Genomic DNA, 23,695 nt, shown 5'->3' on the forward strand with positions numbered 1-23,695 from the left:
TGCAACAATTCAGAATACCCTAGCAACCATCTGCAATGAAACTCAGAACACCCTAGCAACCGATTCGGAATGCATAAAAAGAACTAAGAACACCTTATTAACACATAGCAGCTCCTTGGCAGCACTGGCAACATCAACATGCAATAAAAATAATAATAATTATAATAATAAGAATAATAAACTCTACTTACAATATATCATTTTGGTTCCCCTTCTCTGAGAAATGTAAGAGATTTTGACCGCTAGAGTTTTACCTCAACCCCAGAAGCGTTACAGAGGTCTGTTTTGGAGGAGGGTGAGAAATAGCAGACTGGACTTGTCTGCAGTTTATCTGAGTGGATGAGATAAACAACATACACTCATTAGAGTGTTTAAACAAATTTAATGGCATTTACACCACTATATTATTGGTATCACTGTTATAGAGACACTATGATAAGGACTCTGATACAGCTATGTTAAAAGGATTGGTTCACCTTAAAATAAAATAAATAAAAAAATCATTATTTACTCACCCTCAAATCGTTACAATGATAATAATAGTAATTAAATAAACTAATATTTTTCAAAACAACCTGTTTCACAGGTTAGAATTGACATGAGGGTGAGTAAATGATAATATATGATAATAATGATAATAAATATCATCCTTAGAGGAAAGGCAGATAAGACTTTTTTTAATGTTGCAGTGAACCAAAAAAAAATGGGGATCTGGCAACATTTCTTTGCAGTTTAGTTCAACTTCAAAAAAAGGTGATCAATCTTCCTGAAGCAACAAATGATAGCACACATATAAAGGAATGCAATAAGAGTGTTTGACTGACTAACGCTAGTGTTGAGAGAGAGAGAGAGAGAGAGAGAGAGGTGATTTCAGCTGCTTAGTTACTCACAACACTGACCAGATATCACACTACACCATATTCCACAGCAATTAGAGTCAAAGGTTTTTTTTTTCTTTTTTTATCACCAGATGCTGTATATGAAATTACATACCAGTCATTTATCATACTGAGTAACAAAATCATACAAAAACACACAGCTCTTACATATGTTTTAATAATAACATGTTATGACCTCTATTAATAAACTGTACCATGATATTACCATGAGGGTTTTGGACATGGTCAAATACAGTACCACATACAGTACCTGTTCAAAAGCTTGAGGTCATTTATGTATGAATGTATTTATTCATTTAGAAATTCATACTTAAAATACAATACTACTTTTCAATACTTGTCCTGAGCACGAATGTGTAAAACGGATCAAAAATGAGAGTAAAACCGTATCACTGTATCCACAAAAATATACAGCACAGCTGTTTTCAACATTAATAATAATGTTTCTTGAACACCAAATCAGCATATTAGAATTAGTTATTATTATTATTATTATTATTATTATTATTATTTCTAGTGTGCCATGTAAGTACTAATGTATGCAGATGTATGAAATATAGTATGACATATATAATATATTTCTACGATACATAGTTATTTCATTATTCTTTAAATGTGTATTTAACATTTTAATGAAACAAAATGATCAAAATTCAAAAGTATGCCAAATAAAAAAAATTAAAAAGTTTTGACACTTTTGATCTATTCAATGTTTTCATCTGCCACAATATGTAATGTATCTGAATTATACTTGTTTGGCTTTTCAGCTAATATTGATATGTTCAGTCAGTTAATCAGCATATGATTTAATATACTTATTATAAAAATGTAAATAATTGACTTCCATAGTTATGATCTTATGTGAATGAATACAAGAAGCACATTCCATCCAACACATATCTTTTGTATCAAAAGGTAATAGTCTAAAATGACTTTCCTCTTCAGCTCACATCATCCTGTTTCACACAGAAATGCATTACATTACATGTGGCAGGTGCTAAGTCCAAAGTGACTTACAGCACATCCAGGGGATGCATTATATTAATGATAGTGTTTTCTGGGAATTGAACCTTCAACCTTTGTGTTCGCAATCCAATGCTCAACCAGTTGATCACATTATGGAAGTAAAATGGGTTTGCCATTTCGGTGCTTTTCTTCAGTGTTCCATCAGTGTTTTGAATAGACAACTAAGATGAGATTTGGAGGACAACAAAACAACAAAGAAGCTTTGAACATTTCACTGTGTGTGCTTCAAGGGAAAGAGAGATACTCTTGTGTACTTTCTGGGCAGGTCATGCATGTATATCTTTAGTAAAATGTTTGCTAGAGGCAATCCTTCAGGGTGATGTTTTACTTAGCCATTCATGACGGTGTTGATCCAGGGCTTTAGCGGTATGAAGATATGGCTCTGACTCCTATTGTCTCTGGTTACTGATTCTCAATCGCTTTCTGACCCACAAGATGTTATAAGGATTCCTTGCAAGCTCAGATCTTCGCATTTCCACGGTGCTTTCCAATAAATTCAAGGCTGAAAGGGACAATGTTTTGAGCTGTATAATATTAGAACATTTTCTATTGGTGGATTGCTGTTCTTCTGTGTGACTGCAAACTAAAACTTTTATGCAAACTGAAGAATTTCATGTTTGTGCTGCTGTCGATGTATAAACAACGATTAAGGATAATTCCTGTACGATCACAAATAGTATGAGGGAACCAAATATAAATAATGTAAATTAGAAAAGAAAAAATATTAGACAACACCTTAAATATCATTGGCCAGCAGCGTTCCAGGATGAACAGATTTCGGTCTTTGTGTCCATGTATGTTTGCATGCTCCAATGCTCAGTTATTTATTTAGTGGAGACTTTTATCCAATGTTACTCATAAATGTATAATACAACAAGCAATTCATCCTAAGAGACAGGAAAATGAAATGTATTAAGGAGCGGAATGAGTGTCTTTGAGCTGTTGAATCATTAACTCAACTGATTAGTTCAAATATATACATTCATTCAGGAAAGATTCACTGTTGTTAACAAGTTGTTTACTTTGATTTAATTTGGATCTATTTTCATTGGCAGAATGGTAACTCAATATTGTGTCTGAAATGTAAGTTTCTTAATATTAAAGTGATCGAAATTTTGTGTAAAAGCAGTCATACTGACAGCAGCTTTCTTGTGTGGTGTTTCTTATGCTGTTTATACTGTAAGTGCAGTCATCTGAAATCTATAAAATTAATTATTATCCAACATGCTTAGGCTGTATATGTTTAAGTTTAGGGCCCTGTTTTAACGATCTAAACGCAAAGTGTAAAGGGCGTGTCCAAATCAACTTTTGCTATTTTAACGATGGAAAAACGGTTGTCCCTATTCTCTTAATGAGTAATAGATGTTATTTTTGTTGTAACTTGCAATAATCCAATCAGAGTCTCATCTTCCATTCCCTTTAAGAGTCAGTTGCGCTCGTGCCATGACGGATGTGTTATTTACACGTGAGCCTTGCATCGCATTGCACTGGGTGTATTATAGGGCCTATAATATACTAATATATTACATATACTATTACAGTCTTGAGTACAGCAGAACTAATAATCATAATGCATGATATACTACATGAAATACCTGTGTAACATTAGCTTGACAGGTTTTCTTGTGACCATGTTCTGGCAGGTCAGAAGGAGGTAAACGCCATTGGGAGGTCATTCTCGGTCAGGAGCACCATACAACTCAAGGTGGACAGGACAGATGATGGAGCAGCATACACCTGCGTGGTGGAGCACATAGCTCTGGGCACCTTGCCACACCAGGTTACAGAAGTACTGGAGGTCCACTGTGAGTCATATTTTTGGATCAGTTTCCCTCCTGACTTAGTTTGATGGAAACTGCTCTCAGATCAGCTGAAACGGCACCAATTTGAGACAGTGTTGAGTACAGTAACTGCAGTTTAGCAATGTTTAGCAGAAATTTTCAAAACAGTTAAACTTTTCCAAATATTTTTGTCCAAATAAATAAAGAAAAAAATACAAATAGTGGTGTAGCGTGACAAATTTTTGTAGTTTACAAAGTTCGATTGTATGTTTATAATATTTATAATGAAGATCCTTTTTCTTCATATATTTTTACATTTTGTGTTTTGTTTTGTTGTTGTTGTTTTGCTTTATTTTGTGTTTTGTTTTGTGCTTTTGTTTTGCTTTGTGATTTTTGTTTTATTTTGATTTTTTTGTTTTGCTTTTTGTTTTTGTTTTGCTTTGTGTTATATGTTTTATTTTGTTTTGCTTTGTTATTTTTGTTTGTTTTGTTTTTGTTTTCTTTTGTTTCTTCAATCCAGATCCTCCTCAGGTAGAGATTGTGCGCTCAGTAATAGTACCTCAGGAAGGACAATACTTCAAACTGGAGTGTGTATCCAAAGGCAACCCACTGTGAGTGCAGCTTTCTTTTAATCACCTACGAGAACATTGTTTGAATATGGTTCGTCTTATGAAGTTGAACTTGCAGAATCATCACATCTCAAGGCGGCCCTTATCTGCATGCAGAGAACCAAAAGCAATAATACTAAATCAAATTGTGATATTTGGGAGAGATATTGTGAGTCATATAATCGTCTAGAGACATGTGCCCCTTTCAGAGGTAGAGGACAAAACCGTAAAATGTTCCTTCAGCAGAAAAAATAACAAAATGAGAGGCAAATCTTTTCAGCCACCAGACTACTAAACCTATGCCCTAAACAGATTACAGATTGTTTTTTCCCTTTCATATATTTACAGTCAAAGTATAATAGGGGGCATTTATGTTCTTGTGTGTTTTCTTGTGTTCAAAGTAGCTTGTCAGAGTTCAACAAAATGAACAAATTAAAAAAAATAATAATTTATTAAAACTAAAAAATTTAATAAATAAAAAATAATAAAACTAGCATAGCAGCCCATTTTCTGGCACTGCATCCTAAATTCAGTATTTAAATAAAATATATAAATAAAATAACAGCTTTCTTATTGTTTTGGGAATTTGTGTATCCTTTGTTACATTACATAGTTTCGTGCAGTGGCATGAATGAAGGCAAAATAAAGCTTAAAAAGTCCCAGTAAAAATAAAATAAAATAATTGTTCTAAATATATATGTACACATAACAATTAAATAACATGTTTGTGTACCTTTACAACATTACAAGCATTTTGATATTCTTGTGTTCAGACAAACCAGTGTTTTCAGAGTTTTTTGACCTGTACATCTCTGAGGCCTCAAGCTAAACTACTCTGTTGTTTTCAGACCTGAGCCAGTTTTGTGGACAAAAGATGGAGGTGAGCTTCCTGATGTTGAGCGAATGATTGTGGAGGGTAGAGATCTAATCATAACAACACTGAACAAAACAGACAACGGCACATATCGCTGTGAGGCCAGCAACAACCTCGGCACCAACCGGGATGAGTTTACACTCTATGTGTACGGTAAGTACTTCTGGGTCAGAATAACCTCTGGAGGGCAATAAATCTATTCGTTTATTCTCTTGTATTCTCATGTGTTCTCATTATTTATTTTATTTGTGGAAGTTTATGTTAATATCCATCGTAATCTGCATCAAAACACACATACGCACTCAATAAACTCCTCCTGGCCTAGTTTACCATTGGTTTTGTGCGTTGAGGGTATACAGTAGAAACTGCTGGTGGCTGCAGTATTTGCCACCAAAGTGAGATGGAGCCAGAAATGATAAGTTGGTTCTCCAAAACAGGAAGTAAAGCAAGAGAAGAACGCACAATTAAGGGTCCGCTGCTAATGCAGAAAACATTTGTCAAGCTATAATTGGAAAGGAAGATTCAGAGCGCTTGGGACAGAGACGGATTTGTAGCATTGCTTTTTAATGGGCCCAACAGCAATCTTTGAGAGAAATCATTTGGATGGTACATTTGTTGTACTAAAAACAAGGACACGGGATTTGTCTCAACAGGAGGGGCCTTTGTGGACGAATGTCTTTTGAAAGTCAAGCCCACAGCTCTCCATGCCTTTCCGTTGCCCCAGATTTATTTGGACACATTAACAATAAGACTAAAAGAAAAACTAGTGTAGAAGCTCTACAGATGAATCAGGCTAAAGCAAGAAAGCTATCTGTTAGCATAATGATATATCGGCAACATGTGAACTACTTTTGAATAGTCATAAACTGAAAATAACACATTTTGTTGCAGCATTTATTAGCAAACACTAACCAGGCCATGCTAACCAATCAAACCCTGACCCCCAGGTTAATTATGATCATCTAGATGTCTGACTTCACCCCACTGATATTTATTAAGCCCTTCCTCTCAGGATGAGTTATCTTGGCTCTCGAATGAACCTAATTTGCTAGTGGTACGACTGCCAAGTGGCAATAAATGTCAGCTGAAATCACACACTCCCTATTCATCTCCAGTTACCGTTTTAATTTCCGTTTATTAATGTGTCTGCTGGTAGGTACACTTTATTTTGCAGAGGACAGATAGAAATGGGAATGGGAATACAAAGTAGAATGGCCAAATTGTGTAATGTTTGTATTCTGTTTCAGTAGGATGTCAAACTGGGCTGTGCTATGCATACTCAGTTTTGTTTTATGTGTTTTAGAAAGGGGTATGATAAGGAATTTGAAACATGAAACATTTTAAATCGTTATTTTAATAATATTTTGTTGTGCTTTAATAAAATACACTATTTGTGACTATGCTACAGCACGTACTGTAGAGTACTTGATTTTAACCGTAGTGTGTTATTCCATATCACATTTAAAGTTAATATATTTTACTTCATCGTTATTTGCAAATGTGTAGTTACAAGTTATACAGGTGCTTCTCAATGAATTAGAATGTCATAAAAAAGTTCATTTATTTCAGTAATTCAACTCAAATTGTGACACTTGTGTATTAAATAAATTCAGAAGAATCACAAAGAAACACAACATTACAAACTTAGATTTAAAACAAAAAATTATTTGAAATATAGTTTTCACCACAGATTCCACTGTTAAACATCATTTCAAAAATAAGTTGCAATAATGCAAGCTGGTGGCTTCAATAAAAATATATGTCAATCCCTTAATGAACTTGCAGTTCACAACATGGGTAGCTCAATATGTAGTTTATTTATTAGAGTGGTGGACTAGGTAGTATCAATATGACACACAGAACTTTGCACTCTCAGGGTTTCCCCGGGGCTCGAAAGTTTAGGCACCCTTTGCAGAATCTGTGAAAATGCAAGTAATTAAAAAAAAAAAAAAAAGAGATATCATACTAAATGCATGTTATATTTTATTTAGTACTGTCCTGAGTAAAACTTTTGGAATTTGAAGATCAAGGTAAATTGTACTTAATTTGTGTACCGGGAAACATACAAGTATCTTCTGTTGCTTACGAAGGGCAGAACTAAATGGAAAAAAATCATATTTCAATAAAATAAGACAAATTTGGCCATCTTCATCATGTTCAAAAGTTTTCACCCCCAGCTCTTAATGCATCTTGTTTCCTTCTGGAGCATCAGTGAATGTTTGAATCTTTTTAAATAGTTGTGTTTGAGTCCCTCAAATGTCCTCAGTCTGAAAAGATGCATCTCAAAATCATAAAGTCACTGCTTGAAAGGGTTCAAATATGCAAAGATGCTGGAAAACTGAAGAATCTGCAGGACCTTAAAGATTTTTCTGAAGAACGCTGCTCAGTTTAACTGTTCAGAAAAAACAAGGGACTCATGCACAACCATCACAAAACAAAAAGACAGTCGAGGATCATCAGGTAACAGAACACAGTACTAAGAACCAAGGGTTCCCAAACTTTTGAGTGGGGTTATTTTAATAATTTCAGCATTTTTTTTTTGTCTTGTGGACTAAATGTTCATAAAATATCTTTTATGTGCAATATCTTACTCAGGACAGTACTAAATAAAAATAACATGCATTTAGTATGATCTCTCTTATTTTTTGAAAATTACTCATATTTTCACAGATTCTGCAAAGGGTGCCCAAACTTTCGAGCCCCACTGTATTCATAAGGCCAGCCTGCCGCAGCAGAGAATTTACAGAAAGACATGCATGAGCTAGAAAACAGTAGCATAGCCAATCCGATTGCCCTGGAGGCTGTGAAAATCCATGCATTGGTCTGCACGCTCTTATGTGAGTGTTATTGAGTCGGTGAGAGACCTATGACATCGCTCCTGCAGGTGTAATGTATGGTCTAATTGTACCCAGCAGTAGGTCTGAGCAGATGAGACTCCCTCTAACCACTCCAAACCCCGAGTTCTCCTCTGACTTATAAATTAGCGTCAGCATCTACATCTCGTGGGTTTAATCCAGCGCTTGCTTGGAACTGTAAAATATGTATTGCTTGCTTCTTATAATCAGCATGTGTTCGCTCCCAACCCCTCCTCAATTAAAACCATGAGAACAGATGAAAAAGAGTTTTGTTTACTTGCTCGGAAAAGCATGCAAACATCCATAAAATTGACGTCTTTTCAGAAGCATGTCCTGATGCCGGCGCAAGCGATGAAATACTTCCAGAGGAACTTGTGAGGCAATTTGACCCTAAATTTGTGATCAGTTTGGGAGGAAGGGTGCAGGAGGCCCACGCCATGCAGAGACTGATCGAAACAACCTGCGTTTGAAGTCCAGGCCGAGGAAACGAGCAAACAGTCACATTTCTGATGTAGAAGTAAAGCATTAGGGAACCAAAAGAGAATCCTTGACCAACAAGAAGAACAGAAAATCAACTTGTAAATAAAGCTGTTATGCATAGTTTGGGGCGAGGTGATTCGTAAAACAGGGCTAATGGGTGAATCGCACAAAACATTTTCAGGTCAAATTACCCTAAAATCAAAAGAAAACTTTTCTTCAGTTCTTCAGGAACTTGAAGATGTGAGCCAAATCTTATAAATTGTGTCCCAAAATGAGTCTAGCTATAAAAATTATTTTCAAATTTTATTGGATGTTTAGATGAGGTCAAGCTTGAAAAGAGGTTTAAGTGAAAACAAAACGAAACAAAATTACACTAAATGTACAATGCCTTGCTACTGAGAAGAAACCAAGATGCAAAATGAACATATGATTGAATTATTGATTGATTGATTGATTGATTGATTGATTGATGTTTCACAACAAAATAGCATCTGCATAAATACATATAAATGTTATCTGCAATTTTTTCCCTACATACCGAAGTGCACTTGAAAGCAAAAACATGAAAATATACTCCAAATGTTTTAATCAATATATATATATGCAACATATACTTTAATTAAACATAAATATTGCAATATATTTAACATATGTTACAAACTGTTACCAAAATATGCTGTTCTTTTGAACATTTATCCATCAAAGAATACTGAAAAGAAAAAAAAGACTTGTAATATTTCACAATATTATTGTTTTTGCTTAGCATAGGAGACTTCTAAAAAAATAAACCTACTGTAAATAATGCTAAACGGTAGTGTGATTTGTAGCAGAGAAATCCCCATCAACAACACTAAAAACAGGCTTAATCTCTTTACCCAGAATATAATTGTGTGTCTCGTTTGACACGGCCTGGACATGATCTTGACAGGTTTGTGAGATTCACCCAGATCAGAAACCCACTCAGCCCGCAGCAGAAATGAGGCAGAAACACTCACTCAAGTGTTTGAACTACAGCGTCAATGTTGATCTTTTCCTCTCTTCCCATGTCTGACTTTCTCCATCTCTCTCGTTGGCTCTTTACGTCACCTCCACCTTTATACATCAGATGTTCTTTTTTTCCTCACTGTGAAAATTTGACTAAAAGGTTTTTGGCTCTAGCAGTGAGGGGGAAAACAGCTAGCTAAAGATGAAATTCTGGTTGTCAGTCTGTCAAAGAGTTGAGCGGTAAAAGGCATTTCTATTCAGACATCTGCTCTGTTTCAGTAAATCGAAGGGCAGATGTAATTCTCCACTGTGGACAAACAAGCACATGGGAAACAAGCAACATTGACATCATGTACCTTTAAAAATCTCCAAAGATGTCGCTAGTTGTCACTAAAACATTGGGTCTCATTCACTAATAATTGCTTGGATGCATGAATCTGTTCTTATATTAACGACTTTTAAGTATTCTAAATGAGAACCCACTGTGCGGCATCCTTGAAACCAGTTCGAACTCGTTCACCTGATAAACAGACAGAGATAACAGGCTTTTCTAAAGCTAAAGCTACTTCGTACACTTTCATTGTATGTGATCAAACCCATGCATTTAAGGTGAAATATTTATGAGTAAAATTTAATCTTAACATGATTATAAGGCCACCCAGAGTATAAGATTTTTATTTCTGTTAGAAAGAAGTTAGAAATATATTTTACATTGTAGAACGGTCAAGTATATATTTGGCATGTTTAAAATGCATGTGTTCTTAGAAATGTACAGGAGTTTTTGTATTTGTGTTAGTCTCAGTCGTTTCAATCGTTTTCTTCCGTTCTTTTTTTTTCAATTTCAAGTGGTATAACTAAGTAAATCTCAATGTTTTTTTTTTCTTTCTTCCACCTACAATGGACAACCAATATTTATTTATTTATTGATTTATTAAGTAATTAAATGTAATAAATGCTGTATCCAAGGGAATATATCATTTCCAAATAAATAAATGCAGGGAGGAAGGGTAAAAAAATGCCAAGTGGTGTAACCAGGTAAATCTTTTCTTACACAAATGGCAATCATTAGATAGTCATCATTAAATAAAAAAAAAATAGTAATAAAACTGTATAAGATAACACATTTGTAAAAAAAAAAAACATTTACAAATATCATGCATTTTTATATATGTGTTCCAACATTTTTTAAATATACATTTAGAATAAATATGAGTATGAAAGTTGATGGTGAATCATGATTTTATTTTTTATATTTTATTTTTTTTTAAAAAAGTCTGTATACAGATTTTATGCACAAATTAAGATGTATGTACAGGGAATGAGAACCAATGTCCCAATATGTCATGCCGTTCTCTCAGTCTGCATAAGATAAAGAGGCTAGTGACTCAAAAGACTAAACTGGCATTAATATAGTAAAAATAACTTCAGCTCAGTGTTTTACAGGATGTGTATGTTCATACATTGAATTTGTACTTGAAACCATCTTGTCGTCCATGTTCCATCATTCTGACTGCAGGTTAATGCGGTCAGTTGGCGTCTTCATTAATGGTTCTGAGTTTTGTGGCCAGTTCTTTTTTTTTTTTTTTTACTTCTTCTTCTCTCCCCTTGTGAAGTCCTCACTTTTGTCTTCCCTTACTGCCCCTTTCTGTCTGCGTCCATGGCAACAGCTAAAGATTTCCCAGGTACAACCACAGGTAAATATTTTTTGCTGGTGTGCTGACATCATCATTGCGAGACAGGGCGCTGTAATGTGGCTTGTGGAGTGGTGGGCCGGGTTACGCCAATTAACCTCCTGCATAGCATGAGCTGGGAAATAGCATTGCCTTGCATGGGAGCACTGCTGATCTTTGTGAAATGTCATGGTGCTCCATGGTGCTGTCATTCACATGAGGGATGCTTAAGCCTTTGGCTCACTTACTGTTATCAGTGAAAGGAAATTAATCTTATTACGGTTAGGAAGAGTCTGGAAGAGTTCGAAATACGGTTTATATAAGAGTCAGTGGAAAAAAGGATAAAATAAAGAGCATTTTGTACAAATTTGTGTCACTTTCATTCATTTTTGAAAAACTTTTAGGCCATTTTCAGCATCAAATGTCAAGTGGTGTAACCACGTAAATCTTAAAATATTTTTTCTTATACCTACGATGGAAAGAAAAAGTAATACATAAAAAAATATTTAAAAAAATTCTGTATAAGTTTGTCATTATCTATCTAAATTTTTACAATCTGCAGCCATTTTTTAATCTTGAATATTATTACGTTTTTTTTAGGGTTCCACCAGTTAATATTTGACAACTAAACCATGTTTTGGATTAGAATATATGCTATTTAAATGCTACTTAATTATTGTATCATCACAGGATGATTATACCACTTTGAGATTTTTTAAAATATTACCCTTATTGAGAAATCAAAATGAATTCAAAAATTCAGAAATGTTAAAAAAAAGGATTAAAAAAGAATTTACATTCCATTTATTATATTAATTAATTAAAAAAAAATGTTTTTATTATTATGATTATTGTTATTATTTTAAAAAAGTAAGAAAATAAGTCGCACAAGACATCATTGACCCAGAAAAGATTTGAGCAAAAGTAAAAAATGAATCTTTTAAAGTTCTGATGAAACATTATGTTTGGGAGATAAAAAAGAGAGAGAAAAAAACTCTATTCAAAGTCTGCCTCTAATCATTAGTTCTCTTTTATTTTATTATCCTCCGTAGCCACACAGAATGAATATTAAGAAACAAAGACCAAGTTGAAGTTAGCTCAGTGTCCTTGTAGACCAGTTGAAAGGCATAACCACAAAGCTGTTAGTTTCTGTTTTGCTCACTAGAACTGTTGCAGTTGCTGTTGAATCGCTGGCATAAAAACATTATTACAAGTCATCAGTCTATGCATGGAATGGCCTTTTAAAAACATGTTTTGTTTTGTATGTGCAGTTCCTGTCCTGTTTTGTTTTATGTGAACCATTGATTTTTAAGCTTGATCGTCTCTTTCACTGCGTTCTCTGTGCTGAATGTTCCACCTTGATGTGTTCTAACTATTTATCTTAGGTCAGTTTTTTTTTTTTTGCCTGCTCTCCCATGAGGAAATTGATTTTAAGGGGACCTATTATGCCTCTTTACACAAGATGTAAAATAAGTCTCTGATGTCCCCAGAGTGTGTATGTGAAGTTTTAACTAAAAATACTTTACAGATAATTTTTTATAGCTTGTTAAAATTGCCACCTGAAGGGTATGAGCCTAAACGCATCATTTTCATGTCTTCCCCTTTAAATGCAAATGAGCTGGTGCTCCGGGGAAGAGGGCGGAGCTTCAAGAGCTCAAGAACCCCACAATACCGGGGTCTTTCAGAAAGGCAATTTGGAAAACTAACGAGTGATACTTACTTCTTCTGGAGGTGCAGCTGGATCACGAACAGTTGGAACTGCTCCGTCCTTCAGGAGAAACTTTTGTGTGAAAGCTGCTTTATACTGACCCTCATTCACAAAGCAGTCCGGTGTAAATGACTCGCGCAGAAATAAACTGTGTGTTTGAGAGACATTCTCATCAGTGCAGCAATGGAGGACTGTGTTCATCTCGCTGTGAACTCACTCGGGGCGGTTCTGTGTATAAACAACAGTGTCCGTCTTCTTTCGTGGGCGAAGTCTGTGGCTAATGTGACGTCACATTAGCAGCAATGCTGAAAACAGTTAGTTGGGAGACGCTGCTTTTTACTTACAGGGATTAACAAAACAAGGAGTGGGTGGATTTTTATTTTATAGGGTGGCTGTGTACACACACTGCCAACACACATTTATGTCTAAGCAAGATGTGAAATAGATCCCTTTTAATAATTAGCAACTGTGATTTGTTTTTAAAACCTAGTCATATTTTTTGCCACCCACACCATATTTTTACAGTGGACATGAACTGCGAAATGAGTGTGTGGAGATGATAGCATACAGCATGTAAACAGTATCTCAGTTTTCGTCTGTATTTAGAACACGTTACCAGTTCAAAGCAAGATTTATGTTGTTTATTAAATCAATGCATGCATAGAAACGCACAGCATGTAACGTCCAGTAATGTTAACGGCGTTGTAAAGACGTGAAAAGTAATTAGTTACATTACCCCGTTACTGAAAAAATAACAACATTACCTAACACCGTTCTTTTCAAAGGCATTATTCCAAACACTTAGTAGAAGTCATTATAATCAGTAATTGTGTCCACTCTGAATGCAACAAATGCCTCATTTGTAATGTGTTGAATTGTTTTTGTCTCGTCACGCTGGGACACGTGGCATCACAGTATGGTAAAGGTCATAACATTTCTGACACGCTTGATGTATTCAGCCAATCACAACACACTGGATAGCTGGCCAATCAGAGCACACCTCGCTTTTCAGAACGATGACTTTTGTAAAAATCGATGCGTTTCAGAAAGGTTGGGTATAGAGGAGAAAAACTAATGTACAGTATGTGGAAAATAATCTGTTTTTCTAACCTTAAACCACATCAACACATTGCATTACACCAAATACACAAAATAATGTTCTTTTTAGCAACGTCATATGACCCCTTTTTAAAGAATGATTTAAAGCATAAAGCTGGATCAAATCATTTTTAAACATCACTATAATAGCCTTGCATTATACAATTTATACTTGTTTTTACAAACTGAGAGACTGTATTCTGTTTTAACCAACAGCAACCCTCAGAATCTGTCAATAGGGCTTAGATTGTTTTGAACCTGAAACGTTCAAATGATCATTTAAATGAAACGCGCTGCCTGTATCTTTACACACTTCTCTATGCATAATGTCCTAGAGTCAGTGCCACAAATTGTAAAGCAATAAGTCAACATTAATTAATTCCCTAGTGATTTATTTTGATGCATATGTTCATTTAAAACTTTCTGATTGGGTATGTGAGTGCCATAAAACACATCCGTTCTGTGCCTCCGGCCTTTCACATGCGAGATCTTAATGGAATTCATTAACGCTCAAGCGAAATGACGTACGTCGTTGGCCACATGTCACCATCCTTGAATGAGACTGATGATCTCTGATGGAATTTCTAGATACGTTTGGAGATATCAAAGCGTTTTCTATTCTGTCATGTCTGCTCAAAGGAATGAACCCTCTGCTTAAGTTCTGCCACCTTTAGTTACAGATGCTCATCTTATAGAATGTTTTTCAGTAAAAATATATAATATATAATATGATTTCTGAGGATTATGTAGCACTAAAGACTGGAGTAATGATGCTGAAAATTCAGTTTGACATCGCAGTAATAATATATATATATATATATCCTATCTAATAATCAGCCTCTCTTTCTTAGCAAAGAAAGCTCTAGAAATAAATACAGTCATTTATTTTCTAGCTCGAGACACCCCAGGTCAAATACAGTACATTCCCACACACACGGTTATGAAAATAAACATTAAAAGATCTTCAATGGGAATAATCAAAGCAATCCGCGTACTGTCTGTGAATAAATTAGATATTACAGTAGCTCACAATTTCAGAATGTGAAGATTAAAGATTGTAATTAAAGATGATATACTGCACAACAAGACAGACGTCATTATTCTTCTCCCTGCTTTGAAACTATTCATTCACAAGATACCATAATGAACAAGCAATATCCTTGTTATCAAGGGATATGCAAAACTCTGCATTTCTAAGCAACAGCCAACTCCAACGCCAAAATGAGAAATATAGCAATACAATATATGTTCTGAATTGTAAATTTATATAATTCCTGGGGCTCATTTAAATGAGGAAAATAAGATTGGAAGAGCAGCTTGAAATCAAGTAACCGCTACACAGCTCTTTCACTTAGAGCTGGAGGCACTTAATGCAGTCCATAAATTGAACAATATTATCAAACTGCATATTCAGGAGAAAATGAAAGACATCTGCAGCAATAATGGCTTTGCTGTGTAGACCTGCTATTATTTTTGGAAGCTAAAACCCATTTTGTAGCCCATGTTTGTGTTTATACTACAACCCAAGTACAGTGGTGGCATTAAATTGTAAAAATAGAAAGTTGAGTCCATTTTAAAAGACAAAGCAACAACCTCAAATATATATATATGTGTGTGTGTGTGTTTCACTTTTAGACTCTTCAGCCCAAATCAAATTTTTTGATAAAAGCATTGAAGCAATCTTCCTAAATGCAAGCACATTTAGACAAAATGTAAATAAGGAGTTGAATAAACTACTGTACTATAGCTGAATTCAGTTGAACAAACCTAACCAGATGGTTATAATATAAACCATCATCAAAAACACTACAATGATTTATCTTTTAATTCTAGAGACCTATTAAAATGTACACATCCTCATAATTCCTCAAGTTTTGACAAAGAACACAAAATTAGATGTACATTTATAAATTAGATAATTCAGTCAGTCTTTAAAATAGTGTGTCTGACAAAATAGAAACAGGATTATTTACAGTATAAAGTACAGTCATGATATCAAGCAGTGATAATGTAATGATAAAACCTTAAACCCATATACATCCGGAAGAAGGAGGCGGGAACCGGCGGACAATCAAAATGAAACTTTAATTACAAAATAAACACAATTCAGCACATCAGCCCCTCACGGACGACTGATGTGCAGAAATAAAAACCAAAACGCAACTAAAGCCCAGGCCTGGTCCTCTCTCGTCCTTCACGGTCGTCGCTCCAGTTTTATATCCTTCCATCTCCTACGTGGGACTCGAGACCGATTTCCCCAATCACTCCACAGGCCTCGCTCCTGTTCCCACGGCCCTCGGCCCCGCCCTACTCATCACATACCCCCATCGCCCCTCGCAGGCCGGGGGGTATTCCGGAGACAGCGCTCTACTCCCCATCTGGGGGGGGAGCGATCACTGGGACCTGCGGGAACCTGGGGGTAGGACAGACGAGGCGAGAGAAAAGGAGATGGAAGGAGGAGCGACATAGACAAGAGAGGGGAGAGAGGAGAAAATAATAAATAAATTCCGGTTCCCTCCGCGGAAACGGAGATGATCTCCTCTGCGGTTCCTGGCGGGGGCTCTGTACGGCCCCCGGTGGACGGCGACCGCTCCTTCGGTTTTGGGCAGCCGGCAGGAGTCCCCCGTTCCCTGCTCCTCCCTGTTCAGGTGGGAGGCAGCAGGCTCCGGCTCTCTGGCGAACGGCGCCGACTCCTCGCCGGTACTCATGGTACACTTTCCTTCACAACACCGTAGAAAAAAAGAAAATAAAATGGCTTTTTTTAGCTTTATATACAGTATGAGCTTTGTATATTTGGTAACATTTTAGTTGAGATGAACTTACAATGAAAAACATTTATTAATCTCAGTTAATTTCAACATTTATTCATTATTAAAATCCGAAGTTGTATCATATAATAGTATTTAACAGACGTGAGCTAACCTAGACTAGCAATAAACAGTTATATTTTGAACATCTTGCTTACTGCTAATTAATGCATTAACCAATATTAACTACTGAATCTATATGACCATATATTCTAAATAGTCTTTGCTAACTCCATAGCAAGTTATATCTAATCTGATATCTGACTGTATATGTGTAAAAGTGACAAATACAACACACCTAAGGCTGTCAAAATTGGAGTGGTTTATAGCATTATCTTCTAAAAGATTAGCGTACGCCATTCTGAACAGCCTCCCATAAAACGTACCATTCTTTGAACTTAATTTCTACAGGGCTTTTATTTTTGCCTCAAAACAAAGCACAATGTTAATTGAACTAAATGGGTTCATTTACGTGTTAGAAATGGGTCTACAGAAGTCCCTGTTCTACACATCTCCGAGGGTCACTTTGCCAAGCGCAGCAGAAGCGAGAGCCATTCATCACTATGAGCTAATGAGAGCAAGTTTGAAGTGCAATAAAGGCACATAGTTAAAGTTTACACCCTTGCAGAAGCACTGAAATGGCGCCCAACGTAAGGCCAAAGCTGTCAGGACACTATCGCTACAGGTCAAACACGCGAGGTTAAAGGGACAGTTCGCAAAATTGAAACTCCTATCCACCCCTGTGTTGTCCCAAACCTGAATGAATGACTTTCTTCTTTGGAAAACACTTTCTTCTGTGGTGCCCCATGATATATTTTATTTTCCCCTAAATTCTGTTTTCCATTTATTAAATTTTTTTATTGTTTCTGTGTCACTCATTTCAAAAAATGGTGTCTAATTAAATTAATTATTAACATTTTAACAACTGAATCAGTCTTTTAATATGTAGCGAAATTAAAACATAATTTACAATAAACATTGCATTTTTTTATCAAATGCTGCACAATAGTACTGTACAGCTGTAACATACCAAATATAGCTTGGTTTTAATAAATTCATTAGAAATATTATGATTATTACTAATTACATTTTAGTATAAAATAGTGATGATAGATTTCTGTCATAATTTCTTCAAGTTAAACAAGACTTTTATTTTGACAGTTTGCTCTGAAGGTCTTTAAGTTTAAGTTACTTTGAGTTTCAGCGTGTATTTGACAGTTGTTTTTCTCAAATGAAATGGAGTAAAGCAGTGAAGGGACTCTCAGAGCAGCTCTGGAGATGAAGTTCATGTGTTCATGTCCTCATATATGGAGTTGATATTGAGTCACGTGTGTTTGAGTTTGTGTAGCAGACGAAACCACCGCATTCATTTACACAGAGACACACAGAACATGCTTAGCCTATTATCGACAGACTTAGCCTATTATCAACAAACACTGACTGGCTGTTATCACATTTATTTCTGCTGTTAGATTAATCCATATTGAGTAAAAATGTCCAGAGCTTATCAGCGTTTTCGACACAAATTGTATTGCCACTCAAAATGTGAATCATTTTGACAGAGTTGTTATCTGTACACAAATAAACACAAAGGAAAAACGTCTCAGTTTTTAGCATGTTGGTGTAAACGTACTCTGAATAATTTGTTTGCTAATCTTACTTATCTCTTTTAACTCACTGATAAAACAGCATGCAAGGGACCCAATTTTCAGTGAATTACAACATAACGTTCGTTCCCAGTCTACTAATCCTTCTACGCATTTGACGCAGGCAGTGGCAGCACTATCTGTCTAGCTTACTACGCTATCCGCAGTGGAGGCTTAAGATTCACGACTCTAGACGGCGATTTATTCAGTAGAAGTTCAGAGGCGACTGAATTCACCCGAGCCTGCGCTCACTCTCTCAAAGTTAAACCCAGGAAATAAATCAGCCTGCCGCAACCCCTGCCGTTTTTAAACTTGTTGTATATCGACAAGGATTGAGTCACTTTGGTCCTCACAGGGCTGTGTGAGATATGACAGTTCTTCGGTAGCTGCTCAGCATTCGTTTGTAATGATAAATCCCCCTCCCTCCTGCTGCCTATTGAAAATCAGTATAGAACATTGGATTTGAATTGATGTTTCTGTGATACGGTACTGCATAAACACCAGTTTGCAATTCATTGATTTGACTGCATTGATGGCATATGACAGTAATATTTAAAACACACTCACACACATACAGTATTTTATATATATATATATATATATATATATATATATATATATATATATATATATATATATATATATATATATATATATATATATATATATATATATATATATATATATATATGGAATGCTTGACACAATATTCACTGTATATTCAGCTGCTACAGAAAATGCATTCTAAAAGCTTTTTCTGTGACAGTTTATTATTAATAATTTTTCTTAATATGATTCAGAAGTTGTTGTTTTTTTTTTTTTTTAAGTGAAGCACAAGTAATAGCATTATAAGTCATAGAAAGAAATGAAGCAGCAGCAGTAAACCATAAGGTACTGGGTTGTTTAACCTACAACCTATAATATGTTTCAAAAAAAATTTCTCCTGTCTTGTTTTTTAAACTTAATTTATGTATTTTCTGAATAAAACGTGATTTACAAAGGTGCTTTACATGCAAAACTTCAGCAAAGCTCTGGGAGGCTTTAGGGTGTTTCTAGAGGGCTGTTAAGGTTTTTTAGGATGTTGATAGGGTGTTGTGGTTGGTTGCTAGAGGATATTCTATTAGTCTCTATAGCTGTTTTCATCCAAGTTGCAAAAAACAAAAAAAGTTGTTTTTGAAGTGCATCCATGGCCCTGTTTACACCTGTTATTAAAATACATTTTTGTCATTCCGATCACAACAAGACAATGCTAAATGGGTGTAAATAGGGTCTGAAACGTTTTGAGCTTGTCCACTTTCGACCTCTTCCAGAGGTAGTCGAAAACACCTTCAAACGGACTGCTTTTGTAGTCTAAATGCTCATGTGGTTAAACACTTTCAAACAGCCACTAAAGACCACCTCCTCTCTGCCTGCTGACCTAATTCTTAAACAGTACTGGAAGTGTTATTGAAGCATGCTAGTAAGATGGGATTTAAACTTTCATAAGTTTGATTTGAAGTAGTGCTGTAAAAAATTAACACGTTAATGCATGACATTATTTATTTTTTTAGTTTAATGCATTAAAACGTTTTAACACAATTAAAGCGGGGCACATCTAATTTGGCAACCCCACTTACAACTGCTGCTTCAGTCTCTAGTCTCAGCCCCAGACGTCACACCCACGGACCGTTGGCTAAATGTCTGATGCATATGGGACAAAAAAGTGGAAACGCTTCAGGAATGTTGAAGTCGTCATCGGATTGGTTGAATTCTACAGGATTTCCGTGAGACGTCAACTAAACAGTTTTTCAAAAGTATGTCAAATATTTAAAGTTCACGGCATATAATCTTTAAAATACGTACAATAGTTTTACACACCGGTCTGTTATTGCGGCGACATTTCTACACCTGAAAACATGACAGTGAACGAAACGAACTGTGATTGGGTGGGCCTTGGCCAATGAAAGCTGAAATAAATTCCAGACCTTCAGTTTGGCTACGTGAGACTAGGGTGTCCATACTTCACTGAGTGTTTGAAAACTTTATAAAATTTGTGTATATTTCCTACTTGCTGAAGGGCACAGGTAGCTAAATGTGACATTTATTATAATGGGTTTATGTGAAGATTGTTTTAAGTGAACTTAAAACAATCTTCACATAAACCCATTATAATAAATGTCATTATAATAAATGTCAAATGTTATTTTTTTAAAGTGTAATGTTAAAATGGATAGCTCTCAATTATACTGTAACGTTGAAAGTATGTTGTCAATGGTTAAATAATAGGAAAAAAAGAATAATTAAATAAATAAATAATAAATAAGGTACATCAGTAGTATTGGTATCTGTGATACTCGCCAGCATTTTTTTTAACATGCCATTAAACTTATATTAAAAACGTTAATTTTAGGTGTGATTAACTGCGAGTAATTTCAGAAGAAAAACATTTTTCAGAAATTTTTTTTTTTTTTTTTTCAATCTTTTGTCAGCACTAGTCTGAAAGTAAAAATGTAAAAAGCACAATATGTAGTAGAAATGAAAACCGCTGCTCTACGTATGGTTTTCCATTGTCTTCTTTAATGTTAATATGTAAACTGCGCAAGCTTATTTTGCATATCGCTTATTTCACTATCACGACATCAGAACATCAGACAAAGCCCATAGACTCTCCCCTCACAGAAATCAGGAAAGTGGTTGAAAGTGGCGGGAATGTGTCTCCATCGTCTACTTGTGATTCAATCTTAATAGCAGTTGTAAACCAGGGCTTGGATTTTTTTCTCAAAAGCAATGTTGTGAAAGATCTAAATGGTTTCAAATCGGCAAAACTGTGAATGCTACCAACTGAGAAATGAAATGACTTCCTGCTCAAGCTGAGATGCTTACCACTGTATTAAGTTAACTGTGGGAAGTAATGAGTCTGTGCGTCTCTTATATTAACACACCGACCCATAATTGGCTAATTACAGCAACTGTTCCACTGGTGTTTAAAGCGCAAATCCAAAGCATCTTCTCATGCCTTGCTCTCCATCTCCTCCTCCAGATCCCAACGCTCTGATGCAGCCCAGCCCCGACCACGCGCTCATCGGTGGAGTGGTGGCCGTGGTGGTCTTCATCACCCTGTGCTTCATCATCGTTCTGGGCCGATATCTGGCCAGGCACAAAGGTACGGCTTCCCTCCCCTCTCTCCTCTCGCCCCCTCAACCTATAGTGTGCAAAATGCTTGAACATGTCCACTGTTGTACCTTATGTGTCTATGTGACCTATGTGGGACTGTGTGGACAGGGACATACTTAACCAATGAGGCCAAAGGAGCGGAGGACGCCCCTGACGCAGACACTGCCATCATCAATGCGGAGGGGAACCACGCACATGCAGAGGAAAAGAAAGAGTACTTCATTTAGCACCTCTGTTTTTTCTGTTCAGTATTTTCACGGCAACACTGCGAGCCAGCAGAGGAGGCGTTATAGTCCCTCATAGCACTAGTCTGGTCTGGCTTTACTCCCTCTTTGTCTCCTCGACTCTAGTCTGAGTCGTTTCGCAAACCTCTTTAAGGCCAAATTTGACACGCAACTAGCTGCAAAAAAATGTTGCCTTTGGTTAAACCAATCGTAACCGTCCAAAAAATTTAAAAAATCGAAAACAAATAATCCGTTGAGTTTGTAACTGTAACACCAGGTCCATTTAGGCCAGAAAACCCTATCCCACCCTTTCAAAATAACCCCCGTTTGATTTGCCAAGTGCCAAAATATACAGACATGTGCCTGTCATGTTTGTTGCTGTGTTTATTCATTTAATTTCCCAGTGAATACTGATTTCTCAACTACCCTCACTTGTGCCTGTTATATACCTTTTTACAGATATTACCAGGGAGCGGCAAGAAATGTGGTTCATCTCAAGTCGGAAAACCTTGGCTTTGCCAATAATTACGCTTTAAGACAAGAATACGTGAGATGTATAATGTAAATATCATGTACTGTCTTTGTTTGTGTGTGCGTGTCTGTTGTTTTCCATTTTGAAAGTGGGTGTTTTTTTGGTATTTCTTATTATTTTTTTTTTAAAGTACGCCCTGTAATAAAGAATGTGCCCAAGAGATACAGACAATTATGTAATGTACATACACCCAAACAAGCCGACGGATTGAAAGTGGCAGGAACTCGATGAAGCACAAATGAGAATTGGTGTGTAGCCATTAGAAGCGAGATTATTTTCTATCTCCATCATACCTGTCTGTATATTCTTGCACTGTTAATACCCCCCCGCCCACCTCCGAGCGTTTATTTCAAACCTGAAAATGTATCAAACGTAAGCACAAAGTCATTGTAAAATGTCACTGGTTTTAGACAGTCTCAGGATGAAAAGAAGAGCCTAATTGAATTTGTCTTTTATCACTGGAGTGAATGCGTTTTTGTTCTTGCTTTGTGAATCGAGCCATTTGTTCGACGTTTGAATGGAAGTTCAGCATTGTTTCATTGCGATTCGCTGACCGACCCTTGTTAATAATGCTGTATATTACTTTGCTAAAGTGATTATTGGTGGAATATTGTTCAACTATAGGATCCCATATATATATATATATATAGGAGAAAACAAATGTCACAATATCTATTTCAAGTGTCCCATTATTTAAATTTATATTAGTGGAGTAAATATTTGTTTGTTAGTTTGTATTGTCCCAACCCAGGGAATGTATATAATGTGTATACTTCAGCATTTAGTAAGCGGTTTATTTAACTGAATTTGAATTCTTTATTGCTCTGTTTTATGCTTCATGTGTGCGATTCCATTTTAGCCTCTCTATACTAAGTTTGTCCCGAGGGATAATTGTCATTAATACTAATTTATTGGGTAAATCTGATGGACAAACACAACACATTACTATTAGTGTTTTTTCTAAGCTTGTGAACAGATAGGACCGTTTGTTCATGAGAAGGTCAGATCAACAATCACCATTATTGCCTTTGTGTTTGCAACAAAACATACGACCACACATTGAAGCTCTGGAGAAGCGTGATCTTCGGTGTACGTTTTTACGAAACATTTCCAGTGTTCATACTTTATTTCACTCTTTTTAACATCGACTAGGACGAAGACATTTTTCTAAGAGCTCTTGATTTGCTTTATTGTTTTCTTGCTGTATGGGAAAATGTGTGAGGTTGCTTTTACATTAAATATCTGACTTTTTCAAACTATGCCTCTGTAAGAAAAGAAAAAACTCAAGATTACTGAGTAAAATATGCACAAACTCAGATTTGTGTTTTCTTCTTCATGCAACACATAAGT

At 35.8% G+C, this 23,695-nt stretch overlaps 1 protein-coding gene across 5 annotated transcripts in view; it reads left to right on the forward strand.

The window, feature by feature from the left end:
* The window catches only part of LOC113058745 (cell adhesion molecule 2-like), a 239,526-nt gene extending 215,865 nt beyond the window's left edge, over window positions 1-23,661 (forward strand). The window contains exons 6-12 of one of the 5 annotated variants that reach the window (XM_026226928.1): window positions 3,569-3,730; window positions 4,227-4,317; window positions 5,163-5,341; window positions 11,175-11,201; window positions 21,456-21,578; window positions 21,698-21,803; window positions 22,273-23,661. In XM_026226928.1, coding sequence (XP_026082713.1) covers window positions 3,569-3,730; window positions 4,227-4,317; window positions 5,163-5,341; window positions 11,175-11,201; window positions 21,456-21,578; window positions 21,698-21,803; window positions 22,273-22,378 — 794 coding nt within the window. In that variant the 3' untranslated portion in view covers window positions 22,379-23,661. The other 4 variants (XM_026226931.1, XM_026226929.1, XM_026226932.1 and 1 more) reach the window with 4 other exon arrangements.
* The last annotated feature ends 34 nt before the right edge of the window (window positions 23,662-23,695 follow it).

The sequence above is a fragment of the Carassius auratus genome, chromosome 40, assembly GCF_003368295.1.
Source record: "Carassius auratus strain Wakin chromosome 40, ASM336829v1, whole genome shotgun sequence".
NCBI classification, from domain to species: domain Eukaryota; kingdom Metazoa; phylum Chordata; class Actinopteri; order Cypriniformes; family Cyprinidae; genus Carassius; species Carassius auratus.